The following is a 24,337-nucleotide window of genomic DNA, read 5'->3' as shown; positions in this document are numbered from 1 at the left end:
CAGAATCACTACGCTATACAGATAAATGATAATAATTTACTGTTAGGAACAGAATACTTTTCACAATTAGTAGAATAGTTCAGTTGCAAGGAACGTACAATAACCATCTAGTCCAACTGTCTGATGACTTTAGGGCTGACCAAAAGTTAAAGCATTTTATTACAGGTATTGTCCAAATGCCTCTTCAACACTGACAGGCATGAGAAAATTAAGATTCTCCCATTTTTTTATAGGAAAATTGCTTAGAAAAATGATCTAGGAGCCATTCAGAGATCACTTTCTCCCGGGCACACCAAAAGTGCTTGATTATCTCTGCCGAGTTACAAATGCCAGGTTAAAAGAGACTCCTCGATCCTCATCTACAACTGCATTAAGGCAGAAGACTTTCCAGGCAGTTACTGAATTTTGGGATTATGTAGCTGTGTATAGAGAGGACTGTGAGGAGAGAAGGGGAGAGGAATCGTCTACAATTTCTCTCTTATTTTCTGCTTTATCTCCCTCCTCTGCTGCTGTGCGGAGAGCTGAGTACATCACCATCACTTTAACCATCCGCGGGCTCTCAGCTGCCTGTCGCTGCTGGACTGGACAGAGTTTTCTGACACAGATCCCATCTTTTCTGGATGCACAGTCTGCTGCTCTTGCGTAAACATCTCATATTGCCTTTTCTGTAGGTGTCAGTGCAAGGTAATGCAATAAAGTACAAACCCAGGGAGTTCCATCACACAGAAGGCAAAAAAAAATAATCATCTAAACGAACTGTCGCATGAGTTAATTTGGATCTTAGAGTCTCTGATGGATTCCAGGGCTGACAAGGACAAATAAACCCCCTTGGAACAAACTCCACACTAGCAAGTAGGAGAAAGACCACCTTCTCTGGCCCTTACTCCCTTAAACTGAAAAGCAAGTACCAAAATCCCAAGTCTTTTCTCAACTTACTTGTATGTAACAGACACATCTCCTCCTCAGAGCTCTACAGATTCTCATTTCCCTCAATTTTGAGCTCCTTTCATCCTTCAGAAAGATGCAAGAGTTTGTCCTTAAAAATAAGAGAGAAATGTGCATCAGAAGCACTGTTTTCTCATTGGGGTGCAAAATAGGAAGAACATCAAGCATGGGTGTCAAACTCATTTTCACCGGCAGCCACATCAGCCTCGCGGTTGTAGAAGTAGCTACACTTATACAGTCCTAAAATTGCATTCGGCCCTTTGAAGGCAACCGCGAGGCTGATGTGGCTCCCGGTGAAAATGAATTTGACACCCCTGACGTAGAGGAAGAACTAGGGAAGACACAACGCTAAGGTGGGTGTCTCTGGGGGTGTCTGTATGGGTGTCCCCTTTCACAGCCCCAGCTAGGGAGCTTGGAAACACCCCTGCCTTGAAGAGCAACCTATCCTAACCCACCCAGGCAAAGAGGGCACCAACATCCCCACCAAAGGGTCCCGAGACTTGCCCAAAGTCACTGAGAACCCCCTGGCAAGGCCAGGACACCCTCCTCATCCTAAGCAGCGCTGGAGGGAGCGCTGTTTCTGGCTGACCTCCCCGGGGGTGCAGGGACCCAGTTGTGGGGACTGCGGGGCAGCACCCGCCGCCTTGCCGACCCCACACCCCGCTCCCCGCAGCTGGGCGGAGAGGAGGAGGAGATGAAGGAGGAGGAGGAGGAGGCCGGTCTCGCCTCGCCCTTCCCTCTCGCCGGGTTTCCTTGCAGCATTTCCATGCTAGAGGTCTCCACCGAGCTGCGGAGCGAGGCTGTGCCTGCGCCGGGCCCTTCTTCCTTCCTTTGTGCATCCCCCAGCCCGGCTGCAGCCGTGTCCCCCCGCCCCGGCCGCCACGTCTCCGCTTCATCCCCCGCTTCCCGGAGCCTCCCCCTGGCCTGAAGGCAGGAGAAAGCCGCCCCCCCGGGTTGGCAGAGCCAGGGCAGCGGCGAAGCGCTGGGTGCCACGTCGTGCCACCCTCCCCGCCCCATTCCCGGGGCACCGAGGCCGCATCCCCGCCCGCATCCCCGCATCCATCCCCGCTCCGCGTTTTCGGGTCCCCTTTGGCGGATGCTGCGCGTCTCCCCGGGCCGCTGGTGCTAAATGCTGAACGCCGACAGGATGGAGGAGTTTCAGAGCGAGGAAGAGGAGCCCTGGTACGACCAGCAGGACCTGGAGCAGGGTAAGGATGGGGACACCCCGGGGATGGCGGGCCAGGGGGATGCGGGGGCAGAAGAGGCGCAAATCCCGGGTACAGGAGAGCAGGATACCTTCTCCGAAGATTCACATTTGCTTGGCAAAGCCGGTGCCTCGTCCTGCAGTGGCATCTCTGGAAATCTCGGCTCCGCTGCTCCAAGCCACCGTCCTGGCCGTGAAAGTTTAAACCCGATGGATGGAGGCAGGGAGCCCAGATCTGTCCTGAGCACCAGGGGGTAAAACACTTCCAGTGTTACATCCACAAGGAAGCCGGTTCCCCAAGACACTTGCTGTGGGCAGAACCAAAGATGGGTAGTTATGACATTGCTTTCATCTCGAAGCAGTTGCAGGCAGAGTTAGCAGGCACACTAGTTGGGAATTAATACATTGGAAATAATATGTGGCTAAGCTGAGGATGTTGAAAGTGTCTCTCAAAAGCTTTTGCTGTCCAAGCCCAAATCCAAAGGGACTTTCAGCTTCTAAATCACCTAGTTACTTCTTGAGATTTTTCCAATCAGCCATAAAAGCAGGAGGAATTGAGAAGGAGGAAAAAAAAAATCAAGGCCAAGTTTCAAACAGCAAAAGTAGCCTTACTAGAAGATAAACATTCACTTGTGTAGTTTGTTTTGAAGTAACTGAACCTACATTTGCAGTAGTTCTATGTAATGTCTATCCTAAGGCTGGACGATTGATAGCTGTGGGTATTTGGGGCTTCTTTTTTTTTTTTTTTAATTTATTTTACTTATCTTAATATTTTGAATTCACACACAGTAAGTAAATAACTGGGAGAAGTCCTGATTCAGGCCAGTGGCTCAGGAATGAACTGAACTGATTTGTCAATGCACAGCGAAAAAAATCATTCCTAACTAAATACAGTACCCGTCCGACATGTTGCACTATAGGTACGGTAGTTATATATTTGCTTTCGCCAGCTGACTGTCAGCAGGGACGTGCGGTCCAGCTGCAATGCCTCTGCCCACCGAAGCTCCAGTACATTATGTCATGATTTAAAGTTTACACAACTTCAGCTGCAGGGCAGAGGCCCAGCAAGGAATGACAACCAGCTCCCCAGGGATTGTTGCAGCTGGTTTTTAACCCAAATTTCTCAGTTAATAGGAAGTATCAACAGCAGGATAGTAGGCACTGTTCTTTGGAACAACGCTCAAATTAAGCCAGAGCAGAGTATGGAGATGGAGCTATCGGCTGAATAAACAGTGCAGCCTTTGACTGCTCAGAAATTCACATTTCTGGGTGACGTCTTCCCATGGCTCACAAGGCGCTTGGGCACTGCTCCAGGGGCAGGATGCAGGCTGAGGAACAGCAGAACTACAGACGAATATAGGGAGCGTCGAACAACGCGGGATCAATTGATTTTTAGCCCATCGCTGTCCCTGTTGTCAGGTTCATGAGTCAGCACTGGCACCGTACAACTGGCTCACAACAATAAAACCACCTTCTCACTGCAGGCCAGGTTCCCAGCTCTGTCCCAGCTGTGTAAAAGCAGAATAACTGCCTCGAGATGATGGATTGATGCCGGGGATAGACTCCACCTTTGAGCACATACAGGACTGGAGGGAAACACAGACCCAAAACAAAGCCCAGCTGTGGGGTTTGCAGCCTCCTGTACGAACCGGGGCTGCACAGGCTTGCACAAACTCAGAAGGAGAGATGGGGAAGGCTTTAACTAAAATCACCCAACTGGAAAGGTCCTACGGGGTAATTACAACCGTAATTAATTTGGATGGTGCACAAAGCATCACGAATGACAGTGCGAGACATGGTCCACATACGCTGTGCCTGTGCATTACAGCCAGAGCAGCATCTAAAGGTCTTTGGAGATGGAACAGCCGTGAAGCTGTTGGTTTGGAAATGGGGGGATGAAAGATGTCCAGCATAGCACGACTACGAGGCGGTCGTGGGCCAGCATTACTAAGAGGATTGGCATGCCAACAGCCCAGGGTCCGCAGAAACCCACGCCTGGCAGCAGCACCAGGAAGGCAGAGGACAAAAGCACGGGCTTAAAGCCTGTTCCTGAGGAGCAAGGGGTGGGAGAAAGGAGAAGCATCCTAAGCTAGGAGAGTGGAGAAGGTTTTTCTGTGAACCAGTGGCTTCCTGGGCCTTTATTGTCATTTCACAGCATCAAATATTTATTACATTTACATCCAAAACTGTTTGCTAAGCAACGGATGGCTTAACTGGGAGCTCTGTGATGATTATGTTAATTAACCATTTTAGCACCACAGCGCAAATCATACCTCTGAGCACCTGTTACTTTCCTCCCCATCCTTCACAGAGCTTTGCCTTACTGAAGTAACTCATTTTTCAAGAAAATAAACCCCAATTGCTCTTTTTCCTCCTGAAGTGCCCACTTCATTGACCACCTGCCTTGGAGGCAGCAAGATCTGGTCCCCGGCCTCGAGGCCCCTCCAGCCTCGTGCAAATGAAGCTGGTGCCTTTCAGATTCCTTTCCCTGCTCCCTGGCGTGCCGTAAGCCTGCGTGGTTCAAGGCGTTGTACTAAAATGCCTTAACACATTGCAGCAGAGACTCAAACCCCAGCCAGGAGACTTAATGGCAAGGAAACAGTAGTGGCATCCTCTGAGGTGTTTTCATTCTTATGATGTTTCCTCTGGGAAGGCTTTCCGATTTGAAGAAAGTGATAAAAATGGAGCTTCGATTACTTGGTAGCGTGGCTTTGCTTATTGCCAGGATTTCTAAGCATGAATAGCTGTCAGCACTGCTTTGTTCAGCCACAGCCTTCCATGGGCTGGGGAATCTGTGCCTCTGAGCGTTAAAACTAGAATATGGTGACGGTGAACCATCCAGCCATTCCTCCAGCCATTGGGAACTGATGATGTGGCTAGAGTTGCATCATACCCAGCGCACAGGGTGTACGTGCAGCCAGATCCCGAGAGAATGAATGAGCTAAAATTAGAGATTCTGAGCTGGGGATAAGTAGGGACACCTCTTCTGTTCATCAGAAGCATTTGTGTTCAGGACGGCTGTGTGCCAACTCAGTCGCATCTGGATCCCAACAGAGGGGAGACCGGACCCAGCAGCTCCCTCTGCCAGCCACTTCCAGCCTTCATCTCCCCAGCAGCAAGCTCCTGAGGCCCCCTCGCAGTCACCCCGCTGCGTTCCCTGATCTCCCCGGCCTCCCTGTCGCCCCGCCAGCACTCAGGTCTAAGCCAAAGAGCAGAGCTCAGCCCAAAAGGAGGGCTCCCAAAGCCACCTTTGCAGTCCCTGGAGCCTCAATACAGCCGAAGCGCTGGGGCGATTCCTCTCGTGTAAATAAAACGGCTTCACACTGCTCCAAGTTAGCCAGCAGGACCAGAAATAATGCAAAACCCAATACATCAATTCATTGCCACAGCGAGACTGATAGCCCTCTCCTCCTGGGCAACCACAGCAACTTTTGGGCCAAACCACCTGCAATGCAGGCTTAGGACTTGACGGCTATAACCTCTAAAGGTCTCCAGATTTAAGGATCTTATTTTAATTCCTCTTCCTCCTGCCAAGCATCTGATTGCTTGCATGCTAAGAAGGAAAATGACACAAGGTGCTGAGCCTGCACCACTCCCAACTCATCTGCGTACAGAAACGGGGTCACCAGCGCTCTGGCGATCGGCTCCTGACATTGGGATGAACCCAGGGTATCAGTGCCAGCACCCACACCTGCCCGTTTTCTGCATCACCCAGCCTGCGTGGGGTGGTCCATAGCGCTGCAGTTCACCCTCAGCTTGCCCAAAGGATTCACTGTAGTGGGGAGCAGATGGCACCCCAAATTCTGTCCCTTGTGATGCCGTTATCCCAGCGGTCCAGCTTGGGGGACAAGCCAGGCAGCTTGCCTGTCCTCCAGGAGCACGGCAGTTAATTTGGCGTCCTTCCTTCCCAGCGGCAAGCCAGAAGGACGGACGGGGTTTTGCCTGCAGTAGCTGAGCCAGTTACTTATTTAGCGATGCGGTACAGCAGGTAGCTTGTGGAAGTGGAAAGTTTTCAGTGACTAATTGCTGAGCTGCTTGGGAATGACAAGGGGGACTAGAAAAGTCACAAGAGACAAGGAAATGAGATGACAGGTTAGTCTGAGGAAGGGATGAGAGCCTTCAAATCTGGGGAGGGGAAAAAAAGAGAATATATATAGATGTATTTTCCTAGAATAAAAATTCCCCTGTTACGTGAAGGCACGAAGAAAATGGAGCATGAAAGACCCCCGCACAGCAACTTCCAGGATCTCCCTCCTGTTCTCTCATGGGAATTCCTTCCTATATCTGAACCCCAGGCACATCCTTCCAGCTGTGTGAGGGACCAGAATTAGAGGAACTGCTGGAAAGGAAAGAAGAGGCAAAGGGGAGGGGGAAAAAAAAAAAAAAAAAAAAAGAAAGAAATCAGAGATTTCCATATCTCCCCTCCTGAAACAACCAGCTAACAGTGGCATTTCTCCTTGGCAAGGCCACGTGTGAAGGATTTACGGTCCGAGCCCTGAAGGACGTTCCTCCCACAACAGCCCAGGGACTGGCAGCCGAGCCAGCGGCCACAAACACCCCATACGCAGCGGTTGTCCCCCACCGTTTTCCAATCCTCGTTCTTTCCTCCTGTACCAGCCAGCTCTGGCGGGTGACAGGGTGGATGCACTGACTCAGTGTGACAGTCAGGAGCCACTTGGAGCTGTGACAGCACCCAGGTCCCATCCTGCTCCTGCTAACAGCAGTGCCAGCGCTAACGCACGGCTCACTCGCTCCCACACACGCACATCTCTGCTAAAAGGCCTTTCCCAGAGCAGCACAGTGGTATATTGCATCATTATGGCTTCCAAAGCTTCTACTTAACCTGCTCAAAAACACATACGTGGGCCAAGAATTTAGGAAAATATCTCAGATACAAAATTCCCCAGAGGAATGAGACCAGATGTTACACAACTGACAGACTTTGCACAGCTGGGAATTTTAAAGTGATTTTGTGTTAGAGTTTGTTCTTTGGTTTCTTTCCATGCATATGTAACAAACAGTTGTAAACCTTCCCTCCAAACCCTTACAGTTCTTTTAATGGTTTAAACAGCCTGTTCCTCTGCAGCCTTCTGGGAAGTCACTCTGGTTTATCCCATGCGCAGCTGCCCTGGCACCGCTCAGTTACCTTCTCTTTTCCCTGCATATCTCAGTCCTTCGAGTTGGCAGTGTCCAGGTCCATACTGACCTCTTCCAGTTATGCAGCTGCAGCCATGGCAGGACATTATCGTGCTGCCTTCCAAGTTTTCTTGGCCTGCAAGAAGGTGTTGAGCCCTGGGAATGTGCACTGGACTGGGAGGTGGTGGCTGAGCACTGGTCCCTGCGGGAGAAGGCAAAGCAAGCACAGCATATCATCCCCCGAGCATCAGTCCTTGCAGCAGAGATGCTTCAGGGACACTGGTTTTGGTGCTGAGCTCCTGAAAGAGGCATTGCCCCACATCCTGCTCAGGATTAGTGATGGAAATAAATAACCCCATCTTGAGAGCACATCAAGCTATTTCATAACCCCCTTTCCTCGCAAACTCAGGCTGGAAGGCTACAGCACCGTGTTCCTCCTGCCTGGCTCCACAAATGGCACCGGTCACTCATCCGAGATCAGGACTTCTTCTGGCACGGGCAGCACCAACAGCCAGGCACAAGCCGGCAGGGCTGCATGTGAGCTCAGCACCCAGAGGACCAGGACCTGAGAGCATTTCCCAGCAGGGGACGGGCAGGGAGCCGTATTGGGGCAGCAGCGCACAAGGTGACGCACTCCGAAGCCAGGAGAAGGGTTGCTAGAGAAGAGGAGAGCAGGTCTTTGGTGTTGCTGGAGAGGGTGCTCATCATCCTTGCCTGTCCTGGGTCAGTCACAGCCTCCTGCCCCCAAAACACGCCAGGGACATGAGATTGCCACATGGCATCAATCCATGCATCTGTGTCTTTAGCTTTAAAGGAGTTAAAGCCTCTGTTCATGGTTCTCTGCGTCTCAACATAATTAATTAGTTGAAGCTTTGCTGCCCAGAGGAGGGGTGCATGCAGGAAAACACTGGCTGCCTTTCTCCCTCCTCTTCCTTCACTTCTCCCCAACAACTCCACTTTTCAGTATTTATTTAGGACACTTTCTGATCCAGGTGCACTATCAGAGCCTCTGAGCCACCAATCACCAGGCTCTTTGAAACCATTTTAGCCTACAAGGCAAACACGGGCACCGAGGCTCTTTAGATAAGAGAACAGCAGGGAAAGATGCAGATGGGGCCCAGCCATGGTCTAATAACATACTCTGTGTTATCATGCTCTAACAACTTGGCAAAATGCACATCAATTGCTGTGGGCACGGCAATGGGACTGCTCTGTATGTGTTCGTATAGACACAGCTTATAAGCAGAGGTAACCATCATTGGTTTCAAGTGTTAATATAAAGAGGAGGCTTTGGGGCACAGAATGATAGAGGGCAGAAAGAAAAAGATGAGCATCAATAAAATAAATAAATAAATAAGCCTGATGAGCATCTGAGAAGAATAAAAAAAGAATTGCTGATAGAAAGGAAATGCCAAATAGGACTGAAAAATGCAGAAAGCGAGGAAGGGAGCAGCAGGGGCTGGAGGAGGTCCCAGCAGCACAGCCTGGTAGAGACAGCGCATCCCTGAGCCCCTCGTCCTGCCTGGGGTGGGGGGATCCACCCAGAGGGAGCAGGACAGGTCCCTGCCCTAATTCCCTCTTGGGGTTTTCCACTCATTGGTGCTGCCACTTTTGCTCAGGGGACTAGAGACAGGAGGGAGGGAGCTGCTCTCATTGTGCTGTGCTTGCCTCTCCCCTCTGCAAACCGCATCTCTGCCACCAGCCAAGCTCTCCCCTACCAGGGAAGCTTGTGAAGCCAAAGGCAGCCCAGGGGTACGTAACAGATTACGCAAGAGAAAGAAAAGGAAAAAAAAAAAAAAAAAAGCAGGAAATCCAGCAAATCTCATTAGGCTAACAGAAATGCCCATGTGCCCAACATCAGCTCAGCCTGGCTAAAGCCACAGTTTGAAGTGAGGAGGGGAAGAAGGTGGATGCTGCTGCGCTGCCTTCATGTTACACCAAATTACACCAAAACCAACAAAACAGCAGGCGCAAAGCTGAATTGGGTAGGGAAGTCTGAGTTATGCCAGCATAAAAGGGATGGAGAATCCAGCCCTCAGCAGTAGCACTGGCGGCTCTCTGAAAGCTCTGACTGGACAAGAGTCACCTGTGGAATGGGCGCATCGAAAAGGCTTTTACAGGTTGTTCGGGAGATGCTGTGAGATGGCACTTGCTTCTCTGCACCCCAGCACATTCCATTGCAAAGGCTTATAAGGGCTAAGGACACCAATTGCCTCAATCACCTGTCATGGAGCAGCAGTAAGTGATACACAAAAGCTGATCTTCATTGTAATACACCCAGACAGCACAATCTCTTGCAACAAAGAAAAAAAATAAATGAGCAGCAAGTACACCCTACCCTGGGGTAAACCAGCACAGCATCATTTATTTAGATTCTGAAAGGAATATTTGCACCTACCCTTGACTCTAAGTACCCGTGTGTAATGGAGCAGACAGCAAATGCAATTAAATTAAACGTCAACAGCATTAAACATCAGTTCTTAACTCTCAACCTACCCAATCCATCAGCTAACAAGCACCCCGAACTTCCTCTGGAGCCCCCACACCAGAGCTCTGCTGGCTGCTCCTGCTCTTCAGCAGGTGAATTCAGCGTTTGCAGCAGTAGGAGGGGACCAGAGCAGCCCTTTCTGCAGCCCCAGACATTTAGGAAAGGCCAAGTAATTCCTTAATAGGTGCTTAGCTGAAAAGAACCTGCAAAAACCTGCAGCCCTGCTTTTTAGTTCTATGAGCCAAAAGACTTCTAACATCCCCCTCCAAGCCTGCCTGCCTTGTGGGGTGGGGACAGGGTTGGGTTATTTAAAGGTGAGGAGCACAGCAAAGCATCTCCCACCTGCGCTCAGAGCAGCGGGCACGTTCTCTCACAGCCCAGACACGTGAATCCCTCTATGCAAGAGCTGCCCAAAGCAGCTGCTCCAGACGGTGGCTTCCTCCAGAAAGCCGTATTTTCATGGACCGTCTGAATAGCTACGGGATCGCTGGGAGCAGCCGAAACCTCCCCATCTCACCAGGCTTATGCTCCCCTAAAGCCAAAACTGAGAGATGCTGGGGGAGAAAACCCTTCAGGGAACGGGCTGCGGCAAAGACACAAACAGCTGCAGGCCAGCACTGGGAAGGCAGAAACGGCTCCAAACTCTCTTTATGCTGCTGCGAAGGTTGGGGAAGCCCTCGGCTCCACAGCAGCCCCGTGCAGTGCACATCTGCCTGTGCCGGCTTTGCCACGGGCTGCTGCAGCGGGGGACCACCCTGTGGTTCGGTCTTCAGCCTCTTTTAGTTAAAGACAATCTGCTACAGCTTCTGGATCAGGATTTTTGGGCTTTTTTCCAAAGCATCCTCAGTGACACAGAGCTAGCAGAATTATCGCTGGGCTGCTGCTGCTGATCTTTGCAGCTCCAGCACAGCTGCCTCCTGAGTGTGCTGCCCTGCCGTGCTCCCCAGTACTGAGCGTTGCTCCTATTCAACTCCTGCTCCCTTCCTACCAAATGGTCTTTTTCTCCTTCCCCTCCCTCCTTGCTCAGGTACCTTTCCCACAGAAGCTTGCAGGGAGACACAGCCTCCGTCCCTCCCTCCGCTTCACTCCGCAGGCACAGCTCTTTGTTTGGGGACGTGGGGTGTCTCCATGGTTTGTGTTAATTAGGAGGGTCACGCCAACACTTAACGATGCTGAGAGCCGAGGGGCACGGAGCTGGTGCTGCCCAGGACAATTTGCATCCACAGTCCTCTCCCACACAGGGCTTGGGCAACACCAAGTCCCCCATTTGTGAGGTTGAATGGTGGCCGTTTCACGGCGGTGCCTTCAGCACAGGCACTGGAGGGATGGGGCACATTGAGCCGACACGCAGCACAGCCTCTCCCCACCACTTCAATTCTTCTGCGTCAAGAGAGGAGGGGCAAGGGAGGCATCAGCATATCTGCTAAATTAGGGCAAGTCATACAGCACTGGCTGGCTGATCTGACAGTGAGAAGCAAAGAGGAATATAAAAAAATTGTGGGGAAACCAGTGCTATGCAGAAAGAATCGCCAAATTCCTAAACAGTTCTTTTTTGCCCCCGACTTGCTGAAATTTCACATTCAGCCTCAGGTTTGCAAGGTCTCAAAGGAGAGGAGCTGTGTACTCCCCCAGCCCATGCAGAGCCACAATTAGCGCAAAAAAATCAAGAGAATCTGGTCTAAAGACCACGTTAAAGCACGTAGCATCCCCTCCCTCCCCACAGTCCCACAGCCTGGGGACAACCAACAGGTGGGGACAAGGAGGGATGAGACAGGATTAACGAGGGTGCTTTGGCTGGCAGGCAGAGAGTGAGTGTGTGCGTGTGACAACGACTGAGGCTGTTAAAGGACACTAAAAGAACCAGCTCCCTCATGTCCTTCAAGCCCAGAGTCTCCCAGGCCCTTACTCTCAAAATGGAACTGAAGAATCAATTTCCTCCTTAGAGCTCAGCCCCGTTCTTTCCTTTTCCCACTCGTCCCCAAACGCCGCCCATTTCCCCCATTAAATTATTGCTGACAGAGCCCTTTAAATTACAATGCAGGATCTTGCGCTGCCTAATCCACTTAACTCAACCCCAGCTGATTAAATTGGATGCCATATGGTGGGGGAGCACTGGCGTAATCCGCAGGGACGGGGACACACTTGACTCATTACCTGGAGCGCAGCACGGAGCCCTCTTGCTACTCGTCTCTGGGCTGAGACCCCGCTTGCTGCAAGGGATGCCGATCTCCAGCAACGGCATCAGCTTTGGCAAGGTGACGGTGCCATTAAATACAGCCCCAAGCAGCTTAAAGGCACAAATTGTCCTCCATCTCTGCTGGCATCTGGCTGTCCCCCCGTCCCCAGCTGGTGCAGCAAACACTCAGTCTCCCAAGGGGACTCTGGAAATTGGAGAAATTTGGTGCTTTAAATTAAAAAAAACAAAAAACAAACAAAAAAAAAAGTGGGGGAGGTTTGTCCATGGGGAAATGTGCCAATATCTTGATTGCACTGATAGCTGGGATTGCAGCCCTCAGACCAGGTCACTGTGCAACGATTAGGATTATAGTTAAAAAGGTCACAGCCTAGAATAACACCCTGCAACACAAACCACAGCTGGAGGGCACATTCCCACAGCAAAAGGGAGATTTAGGGACACACCGAGCAGCTGTTGGCTGGACCACATCTGGGGAAGCAGCACCACTGGAGCTGCACGGAAAGAAACACGGCCATCGCCCAAACTAATAACACATCAGCACTTCACACAGCGTGGTGTTTTCCATCAGCAAAGCCCCATCCCGCGCACTAACAGCACTTGTCCCCGCGAGCACTCGTGTCCCAGGGGTCAGCGTGAGCTCGTTTTGTGATGTGCTGTTTGAAGTGTGAGAGATCAGTGGTTTTTCCAGGCTCAGAATACATCCTAGGTGTCCTGACTCCCCTTCTTCTTGTCCTAGTGACCGAGTATCTCTTTTTCCCAATCAACGGCATGGCCAAATAAACCACTGGAAGAAATTACAGCTGCTCCCAGCCCTGGCAGAGCCTTTGCAAAATGCATCATTAGCTGCAGACTAGAGAGGAGCATTATGATGGGCTGAGAAAATGCCAGGGCAGGAGACCCAGGTCCCCTCGCATGCTGCAGGATCGTCAGTCCTTAATTACCTCAAACTGCCTGATAACCATACCAGAGAGAGAAAGAGCAATAACACACATCAGGATCTCTTTCCTTACCTCTTAAAAGGTTTAAGGTCAGATTTTCAGTCTGCCACCCTAAGAAACTCACCTCTAAAACCACCAGGAAAAATAGAAACCCACATGCTCACAAGAGGCCAGGCTTTAAGAAGACAAGCAATTTCTGCAAAAGCAAAGGGATGTTATCAGAGCCAGCTGTGCCCCCCACCCAGGCCCACAAACAGCATCACCTGAGGTGCTCAAGCTTTGGCCAATATAGGATTCCCAGGGTCCTGGGGCTTTTTCTTTACCCAGGAGCAGCAAACCCAGCGTTTTAAGCCAACCACACTGTCAGCACCTATAGTTCACTCCTCCTGAAGTCCAACTATTTTGGTAGCTTCCTAAAGGCGTTTAGAGGTGGCAAAGAGTGAACACAAAGCGGTTCATCCTCACCCCGGAGCTGCCCCAAGGAAAGCGCTGCAGAGCCGGCTGAGGCAGCGGGTTGAATTCGGGAGATGTTTCCAGCCCCCTCGGGCCACACGTGGGTTTATTACTGCTGTCAGTCTGTTAGCGGGTGATGGATGGAGGCTGACAGGGAAGGCAAGGCACTCCCTTCGTTAGAGATAATAATATAATTTACAGAGCCCCGCAGGGCTTTGCCAACCCTCACTCTCATTCTGAGGGATGCTGAGCCCCTCTCAGCCCTGTGGGTCTCGGTGATGGGGATGGAGGTGCTGAGCGCCTGCCACAGCCACACCTGGGGTCTGATCCTGCCTATGCAGTGTGTGAGTGCAGTGCAGGAGGGTTACACGCCAGCCGGGCACCGAATCCTTGCACGGAAGAGTTGCAGATGTCCCAGGCACGGCCTCCCCTTGCTCCTGCAGCCCAGCAGGACAAAAGAGGCCAAATCCTGTACGTCCCATAAGCACACATCCATCCCCAAACCTGCCAATAAAACCAGCGCCGTGCAAAGTGTTCCACCGCGTTTGGTGCGGTGGCATTCGGGGACCCCGCCGCACCCACCCGCGGAGCGGCGCGAACTGCAGCAGCTTTGTCCCATCTGCTTTTCAGACTTGCACTTGGCTGCGGAGCTGGGGAAGACGCTGCTGGAGCGCAACAAAGAGCTGGAGGACTCCCTGCAGCAGATGTACGCCACCAACGAGGAGCAAGTGCAGGAAATCGAGGTAGGGACACAGTGGGGACGGCAGCTGCTCGGCCACCGCTGTCACCTAAGGGTGATGGTGAGGAAGGGACGGTTCCACCAATGCCAACAGCTCAGATCCAGGAGAAAGGAAGGGATGCGCCTTGGGGATGGGAGTTAAAACCCACCCCAGCCCTGGAGAGGATCCTCTTTCCCCACTAACTGGGATTTTCCCCCTTCTCGCATCCCCACTCCCTGCCCAGATGTGCACACCAGATTTTGGCACCGGCTTGCATCTGGAGCACGTTTGGCCTTTCCCTGCCCATCCACCAGCCTTCACACTCGCTTCTCTCTGCTCTGCTGCTGCTTTCCCTCGATTCCAGTTGTTCATAATCGCATTTGTTCCCAGCTGGCCCCTCGGCACCCCCATAACACAGCCCCCTTTGTTAGAGGCATAAAATAGCTCTTTCTCCATGAGCTGCAATCTAAACCACTGTTTCAAGCATCCTTTGGGGTCAGGGCAGTATTTCTAAGAGCTCACAGAACTGAGCTTAGAGGCCATAAACCTGCTGTGCCAGGAGGGTTTTTATCCACTGGAAAACTTCTAGGGATCTGTGAATTTAAAAAAAAAAAATATTGGAAACAGCTTGATTTAAAAGGACGCGGGGCAGAGCAGGGTTGCGAGTTCACAAGAGCAGCAGGGATCTGACAGCTGATGTCCAAGGATGCTGGTGGATGGATTTATCTGTCCTTCAGGAGCACGTCTATCGTGGATTTGGGATCTGGTCCCAGGTCAGAGTGAGCACCTGAGCAGATGCCCCTCTCACAGTCTTTGCATGATAAAATCCCGCAATGACAGATTCACAGAAAGGGGTCTGCAAACATTCAGAAACCATGAGTCTCCTCACATTTCACAGGCTCAGAGTTTTAGCCTGAATTCCCAAGGAAAAACAGCTTCTGCAATCGATCTGTCAGACGATCCAGTAACCGGCTGGCCAATTTCAGTCAGCTTTGGTGGAGGGTCACGGTCCCAGGGATATCAGCTTTTGCTGGGTACTGGGAATAAAAAAGCAGCTGAATAGAGAGAGATTGAGGTTTGTGCCCTTCACAGAGGGCATGGGAAGTTCAATCATATTTTAAATGCAAAAGTATTTACAGTGGGCAGGGCCATGGATATTTCAGCTGTTGGAAGAGGCTTCAATCAGGTCAAGGATAAATCACCCACAAAACACAATATCAGAGGAAGCAAAGGCTGTAGGAATTCCTGCCTGTGAAACAACCTGATGTGGAGTATTTGTGTTTTGTCTTTTTTTTTTTGCAGTACCTGACCAAGCAACTAGAGATGTTGCGGCAGATGAACGAACAGCATGCGAAAGTCTATGAGCAGCTGGACCTAACAGCACGGGACCTGGAGCTCGCGAACCAAAAGCTGGTGCTGGAAAGCAAGACATCCCAACAGAAAATACAGTGGTACGGCCTCCCCTCCTCCCACCGCAGCCATGCTGGACCCAGCAGACCTTCATTTCACCTCTCCCCTGCCCCAAAGTGCAGCCTGTCTTTGCTATTTAAGCCATTCTCTTATCACTCGAGGTTTTGCAGCTATTTACAACACAAGCTGGTTAGCAGAGGTCAGCCACAGCACAGACACCCCTGGGACCAGGGCTGGATAAAGGAGGGTCTGGAGCTGCCACGAGAGGCACGGCAGCCTCTTCTCCTCCTCCTCAGATGCGTTTCTTTGAAAAAAAGGCACATAATCAGATCAGGAAGGTCCCCAGCGCACAGCAGAAACATCAGACGCAGATCCAGCATTTAGCAAAACCCTGGCTAGTCCATGCTGAAACACCAATTTGTCAATAACTATTTCTCTCCTAAAACAGGCTCACGATCAAGGTCGTCCCTGGCAAGAACAGGCTCAGCCACGTCCTTGCAATGCAGCATCTTTTGCAAACAACTGTGCAGAGAAGGAGCTGTGGAGCAGAGAGTTCTACAAACTGTATTCACAGCCAGAACAAAACTAAATCTCTGCCCAGTCTCCCTGTGTTTATCTCTACAAGTAAAACAAGAGGAAGAGAATAAATAGCTCACCTTCTTGTTTTCAGTGCAGAGATACTCCGGGATAGTGCATATGTCCCAGAGGTGACCGTTTTAGCCAACTGATTTGAGGACAGAGGGTCTCAAATTAGTACAATCCCTTGCCACAGCTCAAATCCCCCACCCGCTTCTACATTTTGAGAGTGAGCATGTGGAGAAAGTCCAACCATTGCCATGAAAAGCAAGTGCTGTCACACTCCCAGGGCACACGCTAGAAACTGGAAGCACCTTCCATAGACTGGCTTTCTTTATAGGGAAAAAACACTTTTCTAGGACCGGTGGTGCCTGACCCCTCAGCCGTGCCCCCTCCTCTCTCCGCAGCTTGACGGAAACAATCGAGGGGCTGCAGAACCAAGTGGAGGAGCTGCAGAAGCAGGTGGAGGAAATGCGGAGCTTGGAGCAGCTCCGCATTCGGCGGGAGAAGAGGGAGCGACGCCGAACCATCCACACCTTCCCCTGCCTTAAGGAGCTGTGCTCCAGCCCCAGGTACCGAGCTTTGCCCTTAGCAACCCCTCCAGGCTTCTTCCCACCTCCTCTGCCCGGGGGTCAGCCCCTCTGGGGGTGCACAAAACCCCACATACACCTCTATAGAGATCTAGGCTCTGCCTCGGAGCCTGCAACTCAGTGCCGGTGGTGAAGGGAGGACTTAGAATCATCAAATAGTTTAGGTTGAAGGGACCTTCCAAGCTCATCCAGTGCCACCCCTGCCATGGGCAGGGACATCTGCACCAGCTCAGGTTGCTCAGAGCCCCGTCCAGCCTGGCCTGGGATGTCTCCAGGGATGGGGCATCCACCACCTCTCTGGCCAGAGTTTCACCACCCTCACTGTAAAAAATTCCTTCCTCATGTCCAGCCTGGATCTCGTCTCCCAGCACAAGACCAGCATCTCTGGCCCACTGAAACTAGCTGAGATGGGGCATTTTTCCCTGTGCCCCCCCAGAGCACCAGTCACACACCAAGTTACTCCACATGCTGTCAAGTGCTGTACAAACACCTCCAGCACTATTGCACACTTGATCCTCCTCAAAACCCAGCCACTGTGTTAATTCACTGACCTCAGGAGGACATTTCTTCCTCAGCTTTGTCCATAATAGAGGCTTCTTTAAATAGATAAGCAATCGATAAACTTTTTTACTGAAAGCATACCCTGCCAGAGGATATGAACAAAATACACTTTTACTGCAGCAGCAAGGGGGATGTTACGAGGGCATAACCCAACCCCCAGCAAAATCCATTTAACATCTCGGTGGCTTTTCCCCCCAGCCCCCCAGTCCCGCTCCCCCCCAGTGCCTCGGGTCCTCGGTCGGGTTTGCAGCTCTGCAGTTGGCTCTGAAGGTCAGGCTGTCCTTCTGCAACTGGGAAATCTGTTCAATACCCCCTGCCCCAGCCATGCCTCCCAGGGGAGGCCACGGTGGTTGCTCTTTTCCAATCTGCTCTAACCAGATAGGATGCCACGGGCACTTCAGACTGATTTCACAACAGCAGCGTGAGGGAAGGGGGAAGTGCTCGTTATGGCTTCCTAGGCAGTGAAGAAGGGGCAATGCTGTTAAAACTCTCTGTCTGCCTCCCTTGCTGCAGAAATCTTCTCCCACTCTCTCAGGAGCACCTCCCAGCCACAGGGACACGGGATGGCAGAGCCTCTACTGCTGGTTTTTGGCTGGGTGGGGTTTGGGGTTGTTGGCAGATGCAGTGAGGAGCTGGTGAACTCCAAAGCCGCCTACTGTCAGCTCAGGCTGGCAGCCCTTGAACATTCATCCTTGCCTCATGACAACATTGGTGGCTTGTCCATTGACCAGGTGAGCCTTTTACCTTTTAGGGTTTAATTTCCCTCCTGTCTTTCATCACTGCTATCAAATGACACTGCAGGTTCTCTAGGACAGAAACCAGCCTCTGTGTCCAGAAGAGCCGCAGCCACATGTTCTGGTCTCCTGACACATGGGAGGAGGCACATCTCGCTCCATGAGCTCAGGGTACCTCCTTTCTGGGCATCACTGGAATTAGTTACATGCCAATAAGACACGATCTGCGTGCTGCATGGCCTGTCACTCGGTCAGACTCTCTCAAGAGTCTTCCTTCCCTTTCAGGTATGAGGATGCGTTCCAGGTCCACAGCTCTTCCACAGAGTTCAACCAGAAGCCACTGGAGAGGGAGAATGAGCGTCTCCAAGCCATGGTGAACTCCTTGCGGTCCCAAGTCAACCAGGAGAAGCAGCGGAAGGAGCGGGTTGAGCGAGAGTACACCTCCGTCATCCAGGAGTACTCGGACCTTGAGCAGCGGGTGTGCGAGATGGAGAATTGCAAACTGCGCATCAAGGAGCTGGAAGCCGAGCTCCTGGAGCTGCAACAGATGAAGCAAGTCAAGAAGTATTTGCTCAGCAGAGAAGACAACTTGTCCGAGGCCCTTCTTGAGCCGTTGAATAACGCCCCAGAAGCCGACTACATCGACCTCTCTGAGGAAGAGGGAGGAAAAAGTCACGGGCCATCAATGACACCTTCCCCAAACCACCCTGTCCGGAAAAGCTGCAGTGACACGGCCCTCAACGCCATCGTGACCAAGGATGCTGTGAGCCGGCACGAGGGCAATTACACGCTGCACGCGAACAACGTGCGCAAACGGGGCATGTCCATCCTGAGGGAGGTGGACGAGCAGTATCACGCCTTGCTGGAGAAGTACGAGGAGCTCCTGAGCAAATGCCGGCAGCACAAGGACAGCGTGCGTCACACGGGGGTCCAAACGTCCCGGCCCATCTCTCGCGACAGCTCCTTCAGAGACTTCCGAGGAGAGGGACATGAGCTGGAAGAGCGGAAAACCATGGAGAAGACCATCAGCAAACACGTGGAGGCGGTGGACAAGCGGCTGGAGCAGAGCCAGCCTGAGTACAAGGCTCTTTTTAAGGAGATCTTTTCCCGCATCCAGAAAACAAAAGCAGACATCAACGCCACAAAGGTGAAAAACAAGAGCAGCAAATGAGCCTTGCCTCTCTGCAAACTCCCACGTGCAATCGCAACCGCCAAGTCTTCTCCTCAGCCCCAGGAAACGCCACGTGGCCCCACTGCTTTGAAGGTTCAAGAGGTCTACAAGCAAGAAAATGTCATGGAGACTCAACCCACTTTTTTAAGCTTGGGCTCCGGACAACTCGTTGGGACAATTGTACATTGTAGTTAGAAGATTTCACAAACTGTCTGACAGATCTCCGCATGAGTTGCTGCCGCTGCCAGACATCACAACAGCGACGTAAACCACACCACGGAAAAAGAAAACTGAACACCTCCTCCACCCTTTTCAGCTTGTCTTACAGCCTGATTATCTGCAAGCAAAAGCCTGGATGTCCTCCGGCATCCCACCACAGCTGGAGCTTGGTGTTTCAAAGTAAAACAAAAAGCCATCAGAACCGCAGCAGCTGCTCCAGTACACCAGCCCAAACTTCCACTTTGGTTTTATGGCTAAGAACCTACGCTTGCACCTAAAAGACACCTTCCCCTTCCCCACAGGGCAGTATGTTCTTGCTATTTAAACCATTCTCTTACCAGTCAGGTTTTTCAGCTATTTACAATGCAAACTCATTGCAACTGGAAAAACTTGAAGAGAAACGTAAAACTGATTGTTCCATCTTCATCAGCGTCGCTTAGTATTTCGGTCCATCTTCTCCAGACTTTGTAGGCATACGGGATTTCCTCGCTTTAAATCTGCCCCAGCATTTCAGCCCAGGTGAAGCGCTGTGCCTGGCAGGAACTCGGTCACCAGGGCTTTCCCATAAGCCAGACGAGAAGTGCTATTACAGTATCAGAGACAGAGTTTTCATCTCATGGTCTGGGTACCAGCCCTCTGTGCTGTGCTCTTCAAGAGCTTCTCATCGCCCCATTGTAACAAACTCCTCAAATACAGCTTGTCCGGGCTTGCAGAACTGAGTACCAAGGACTTGCGCACAAGCAGAAGGATAAAGCATCGCACTCGTACAGTAGCACTCATCACGCGTTGCCCTCCACTTTTTGCTCTGAACATCTCCCCAGCTGAGAGGACAGATTTCAGTCTTCTGCTGAAAACCATCTTTCTTGGCTGAGAAACCGTCTCCAAAGGTCGTCTCCTCTCAGTTCACTCCCCAGCACTGAAATCTCCTCGCTTTTGCTTCCACAGACATGCAAACACCCAGCCAAAAGGCCACTGCAGTCTCAGGAATCACCAGTTTCCATTTTTCATGAACTAGATGTTGACTGTATACGGTCAGACACGTGTTTTAGGCAGAGAAGCAGCATTTCATTACAGCTTAGGCAACACCCTGAGCATTGAGCCACAAGAAACAAGCAGTTCAGTGTAAGCTACCTATTCTGTACCTGCCCGGAGACCAACTTCAGGCCAGATTTGGATTCTAATTTCACCAGCTTACATCCCAAAATCTTGAGGAAATGGTTGGGATTTTTGCCACATCGAGATAAATAAATGAGAATCTGGCTTTGGAGGGGGAAGACTTGAAATGTAATTATCCTCCAAGCCTGGACACTACAAGGAGCTACCTTTCTTTCACTTACCATGGAATTAATGCAAAAATACCCTCCAAAATACCCTCTTTCGTTAAGCTGAGCACCACGCAGGTAAGTCGGCAGGAGTGCAATGCCCAAACCATCCCCGCTCCAGGGGTCTTCCCCTCAAACCACCCACCACCGGCCGCGCCGCCCTCCCATGCTCCGCATCTCCAGGTGCCCCACGGCCCCAAACTCACGAAACGCGAGGAGGAGCCATCCGCACGACTGTGGCTACCAGCTCTGTAACACTATAGAGAACCTTCATGCCTTATTTATTTATAACGGAAAGCAGTTGTCTAATAAAATAAAATAAATAAAAAGGAACAAAAACAGCAACAGAAGCATCGTGCTCGGTTTTCTTGGAGCGTTCACCACTCTGTTATTCCCACATCTGTAGCAGGGGATAGCTGGAGCAATGTGAGTTTAACTCGGATGATATTTACTCATCTGGTTCCTGCAGAGGTGTGGGAAGGGATCACCTTCACCTTCCCTGTGTGAAACAGCATCACGGTTAAGTGTACAGCAGATTAAATGTATTTTCAAATGCTTTATTCTCTTCTCGAATAAAAAGAAACACCGGTATTCTCAAAGCCGAGACTTTCTTTACAGCTCTTTTTACTTTTAAGAACAGCAGAATAGTTATTTCTTTGATTTTCATGTATGATTTGGGTCAAGGAAATGCTTCAGGCTCCTCTGCAGAACTTAGAGAGAATTTGCTGAACTATATTGCTGCATTATTTATATAACATACATTTTATGCACTTGGACTACTAACATTTGCCACACGATAAAAACCCTTCTTTTGTCAGCTCTGAAGTCTGTAAAGACGCACAGTTTCTAAGTTTGCAATTCAAATGCTAATTTTGTTTTGGTCTCTCTTGAAAACCACACATCCAAAAATGATTGATGTTAAGTAACACGATATTAGTATTTGGCTGAACAAAGGAACAGCTGCTGTACATCAGCAGTTTGTTCAGCAAAGTGCCGAGGGCATTTTTTCGGCATCCAAAAATATTAGTGGCCATATATATATATATATACATCCTGATGACTGTGTGAGTCAGAGTCACTTGATTTTTTCTTAAGTGAGGCTTTAAGTGATCAAAGGAGGAAAAAGTAAGCATCTTCTGGCCTTTTATCCCACCTTCTATCTCAACTTTTCAAATTGCTTTGAAAAGACCAAGGAAAACTCCACAACTCCATTAAGGGGTAAGAAGGGAGTATTAAGCAACCACACTGCTCACCACAGAAACCGGTCTGATAGGGAGCAGCAGCTATTTGATAGCACACCCCGTGGTTCAGGACAGAAAGAAAACTACTGCATGCAATTAGAATGGATGAGAAAAGGTATGATATAATAGGAAATAATGATTTCAGAATTTGGCAAAACGAGGGACCCTGTTCAGCTCACACTATTAAGATTGATAAGGGCACGGCTTGTCAAGAATTCCATTTTATGCTGAATTTGAAAGATGACAGTTAGACAAATGCATTTCCATCAGATCTAGTCTGGCCTCTTACTTTACCACCAGTTCAAATAACCCCTCAGAAGAGGCCCCATCATCACAAATAGGGATGGACCGCTTGAAACACAAATTCAAGGGGTTTACAGAGCTCGGACTCTCACCGGGAAGGAGATTTCCTAGTTCAGCCATCTTCCCTCCCCTATGGGAGCTGAGACCTTCTGGAAGGTCCCGCAAAGTCCCGACTCGTTCCTGCCTCAGTGGCTCGTGCCCTCAGCGTCACCAGGAGTGACCATCTCCTTGGCCACGTCAGCTTTTCCATCATATTTCAGGGATGGCTCCTGACAGCTCCTGCTCACCACTGACCACCATCACTAACCAGGCTCAGCTTGGTTTCTAAGCCAGCACTAGGACCGAGGCTGTTCATGTCTCCAGCTTAAATGTCAAAAGCTCAGCTCTCCTTGGGTCACGCCAAAGTCAGGCCTTGTCATTTTAAGCCCTGCCTGCCAGGGAGAGCTGTTTCCAACCATCCAAGCAGAGATCATTCTGCTCTTTGAACACCTGCACCTACCGACGCAGTGTGAGAATGAAGCAAAAACCAGAGAAAAGTCCATTTAGATGGGTCTGGCTTCAACGGTGTGACCTTCAGGCTCTGTTCCCAGCCCTTCTGTGCCCTGTTCAACGACACTGACCTTGGCGTGTGTTACCAGCACACGAACAATGTGGACACGTTTGAAAACAGTTGGTAAAATGAGTCATCCTGCTTTGGATATTTTACCCATCCCTCTGGCCACAAATCACCAACGTTTACCTGTTCCCTATTAGAAATTAAGGTCACCAGATGGCACGGGTTGACTCTGACGGTTCTGGGTTTTTTCCTTAAAGCATTCCGATTTCAGCGGCGTTTGGACGGGGGAAGCAGAGCAGAAGAACCCCAGGACACAGATGTTTCTTTAAAACAAAGCGTGGAGCCCTCCTTGGCCCCCAAGCACTGCTCAGCCACAGTCAGGGCAGACCAACCATCAATGTTCAGGACCCGCTCCTTTCCCAAGGAGTGAATTTCCTGATTTTGCACTGATTATCTAGAAGGGACCCAGCTCAGATCCTCAGTCACACAGTGTCTTTTATATCGGCTTTGAAATGCTCATTTTCACTTCACCCACAGTTTTAAACAAAAGATCGTCAGCTCCTGTCAAAACACCAGAGCAAATGACAGCCCCATCCCTGCCTGTGCATTTTCCTGCTGCCAGAAATAGCAATCCCTGCCCCTCTCGAACACGCACCCTCTTGTCAAGCTGACCTGACAGCTCCAACAGGAGTAAGAGCCGGAGGATTTCTACAAGTGCTTTACTCCCCTGCATCCTCCATCCACCTCAGCATCTCTCCTACAGACCTGCAAACACGTATGTGCTGCTGCATCAGCATTAAAAATAAAAATTATATGTATATATAACTTTTTAGCACTCTTGAGCAGATTAAAATCTGAAAGCTGAAGCATGCCAGGCACAAAAACTAGACAGTGCATTAAAAACGCTGGATTTATTTTCACTTTTGCCGCTCAGCTCCAAAGGTGCAGGTGTGAGCGCGCTGCCCCGCACCGCTGCCTGCACTGCAAACAGCTGGAAACGACCCATCAACCCACCCCCCAGAGCTCCCCCAAGGAGCCCATATACCCCCCAGACCCCCTATATCCCCATATAACCCCCCAGACCCCCTATATCCCCATATACCCCCGAGACCCCCTATATCCCCATATAACCCCCCAGACCCCCTATATCCCCATATACCCCCCAGACCCCCTATATCCCCATACAACCCCCAGACCCCCTATATCCCCATATACCCCCCAAGACCCCCTATATCCCCATATAACCCCCAAATACCCCCCAGACCCCCTATATCCCCATATAACCACCAAATACCCCCCAGACCCCCTATATCCCCATACAACCCCCATACACCTCCCCAGACCCCCTATATCCCCATACAATCCCCATACACCCCCCCAGACCCCCTATATCCCCATACAACCCCCATACACCCCCCAAGACCCCCTATATGCCCATACAACCCCCATACACACCCCCAGACCCCCTATATCCCCATACAACCCCCATACACCCCCCCAGACCCCCTATATCCCCATACAACCCCCAGCCCCCCTATACCGCACACACAGACACCCCCCCAGACCTCACGGAC

At 50.8% G+C, this 24,337-nt stretch overlaps 1 protein-coding gene across 1 annotated transcript; it reads left to right on the top strand.

The window, feature by feature from the left end:
* The first annotated feature begins 1,730 nt into the window (after positions 1-1,730).
* On the top strand, positions 1,731-21,178 carry CDR2L (cerebellar degeneration related protein 2 like). The gene is made up of 5 exons (XM_065647855.1): positions 1,731-2,153; positions 13,992-14,104; positions 15,383-15,531; positions 16,474-16,638; positions 18,237-21,178. Exons 1-5 carry the CDS (start codon positions 2,075-2,077, stop codon positions 19,120-19,122), a joined length of 1,392 nt encoding a protein of 463 aa, XP_065503927.1. The 5' UTR covers positions 1,731-2,074; the 3' UTR covers positions 19,123-21,178.
* Positions 21,179-24,337: the final 3,159 nt, after the last annotated feature.

The sequence above is a fragment of the Caloenas nicobarica genome, chromosome 18 (genome assembly GCF_036013445.1).
Source record: "Caloenas nicobarica isolate bCalNic1 chromosome 18, bCalNic1.hap1, whole genome shotgun sequence".
Taxonomy (NCBI): Eukaryota; Metazoa; Chordata; class Aves; order Columbiformes; family Columbidae; genus Caloenas; species Caloenas nicobarica.
Note: the sequence above shows the minus strand (reverse complement) of the source record. Positions and strands in the feature narration are given on the sequence as shown.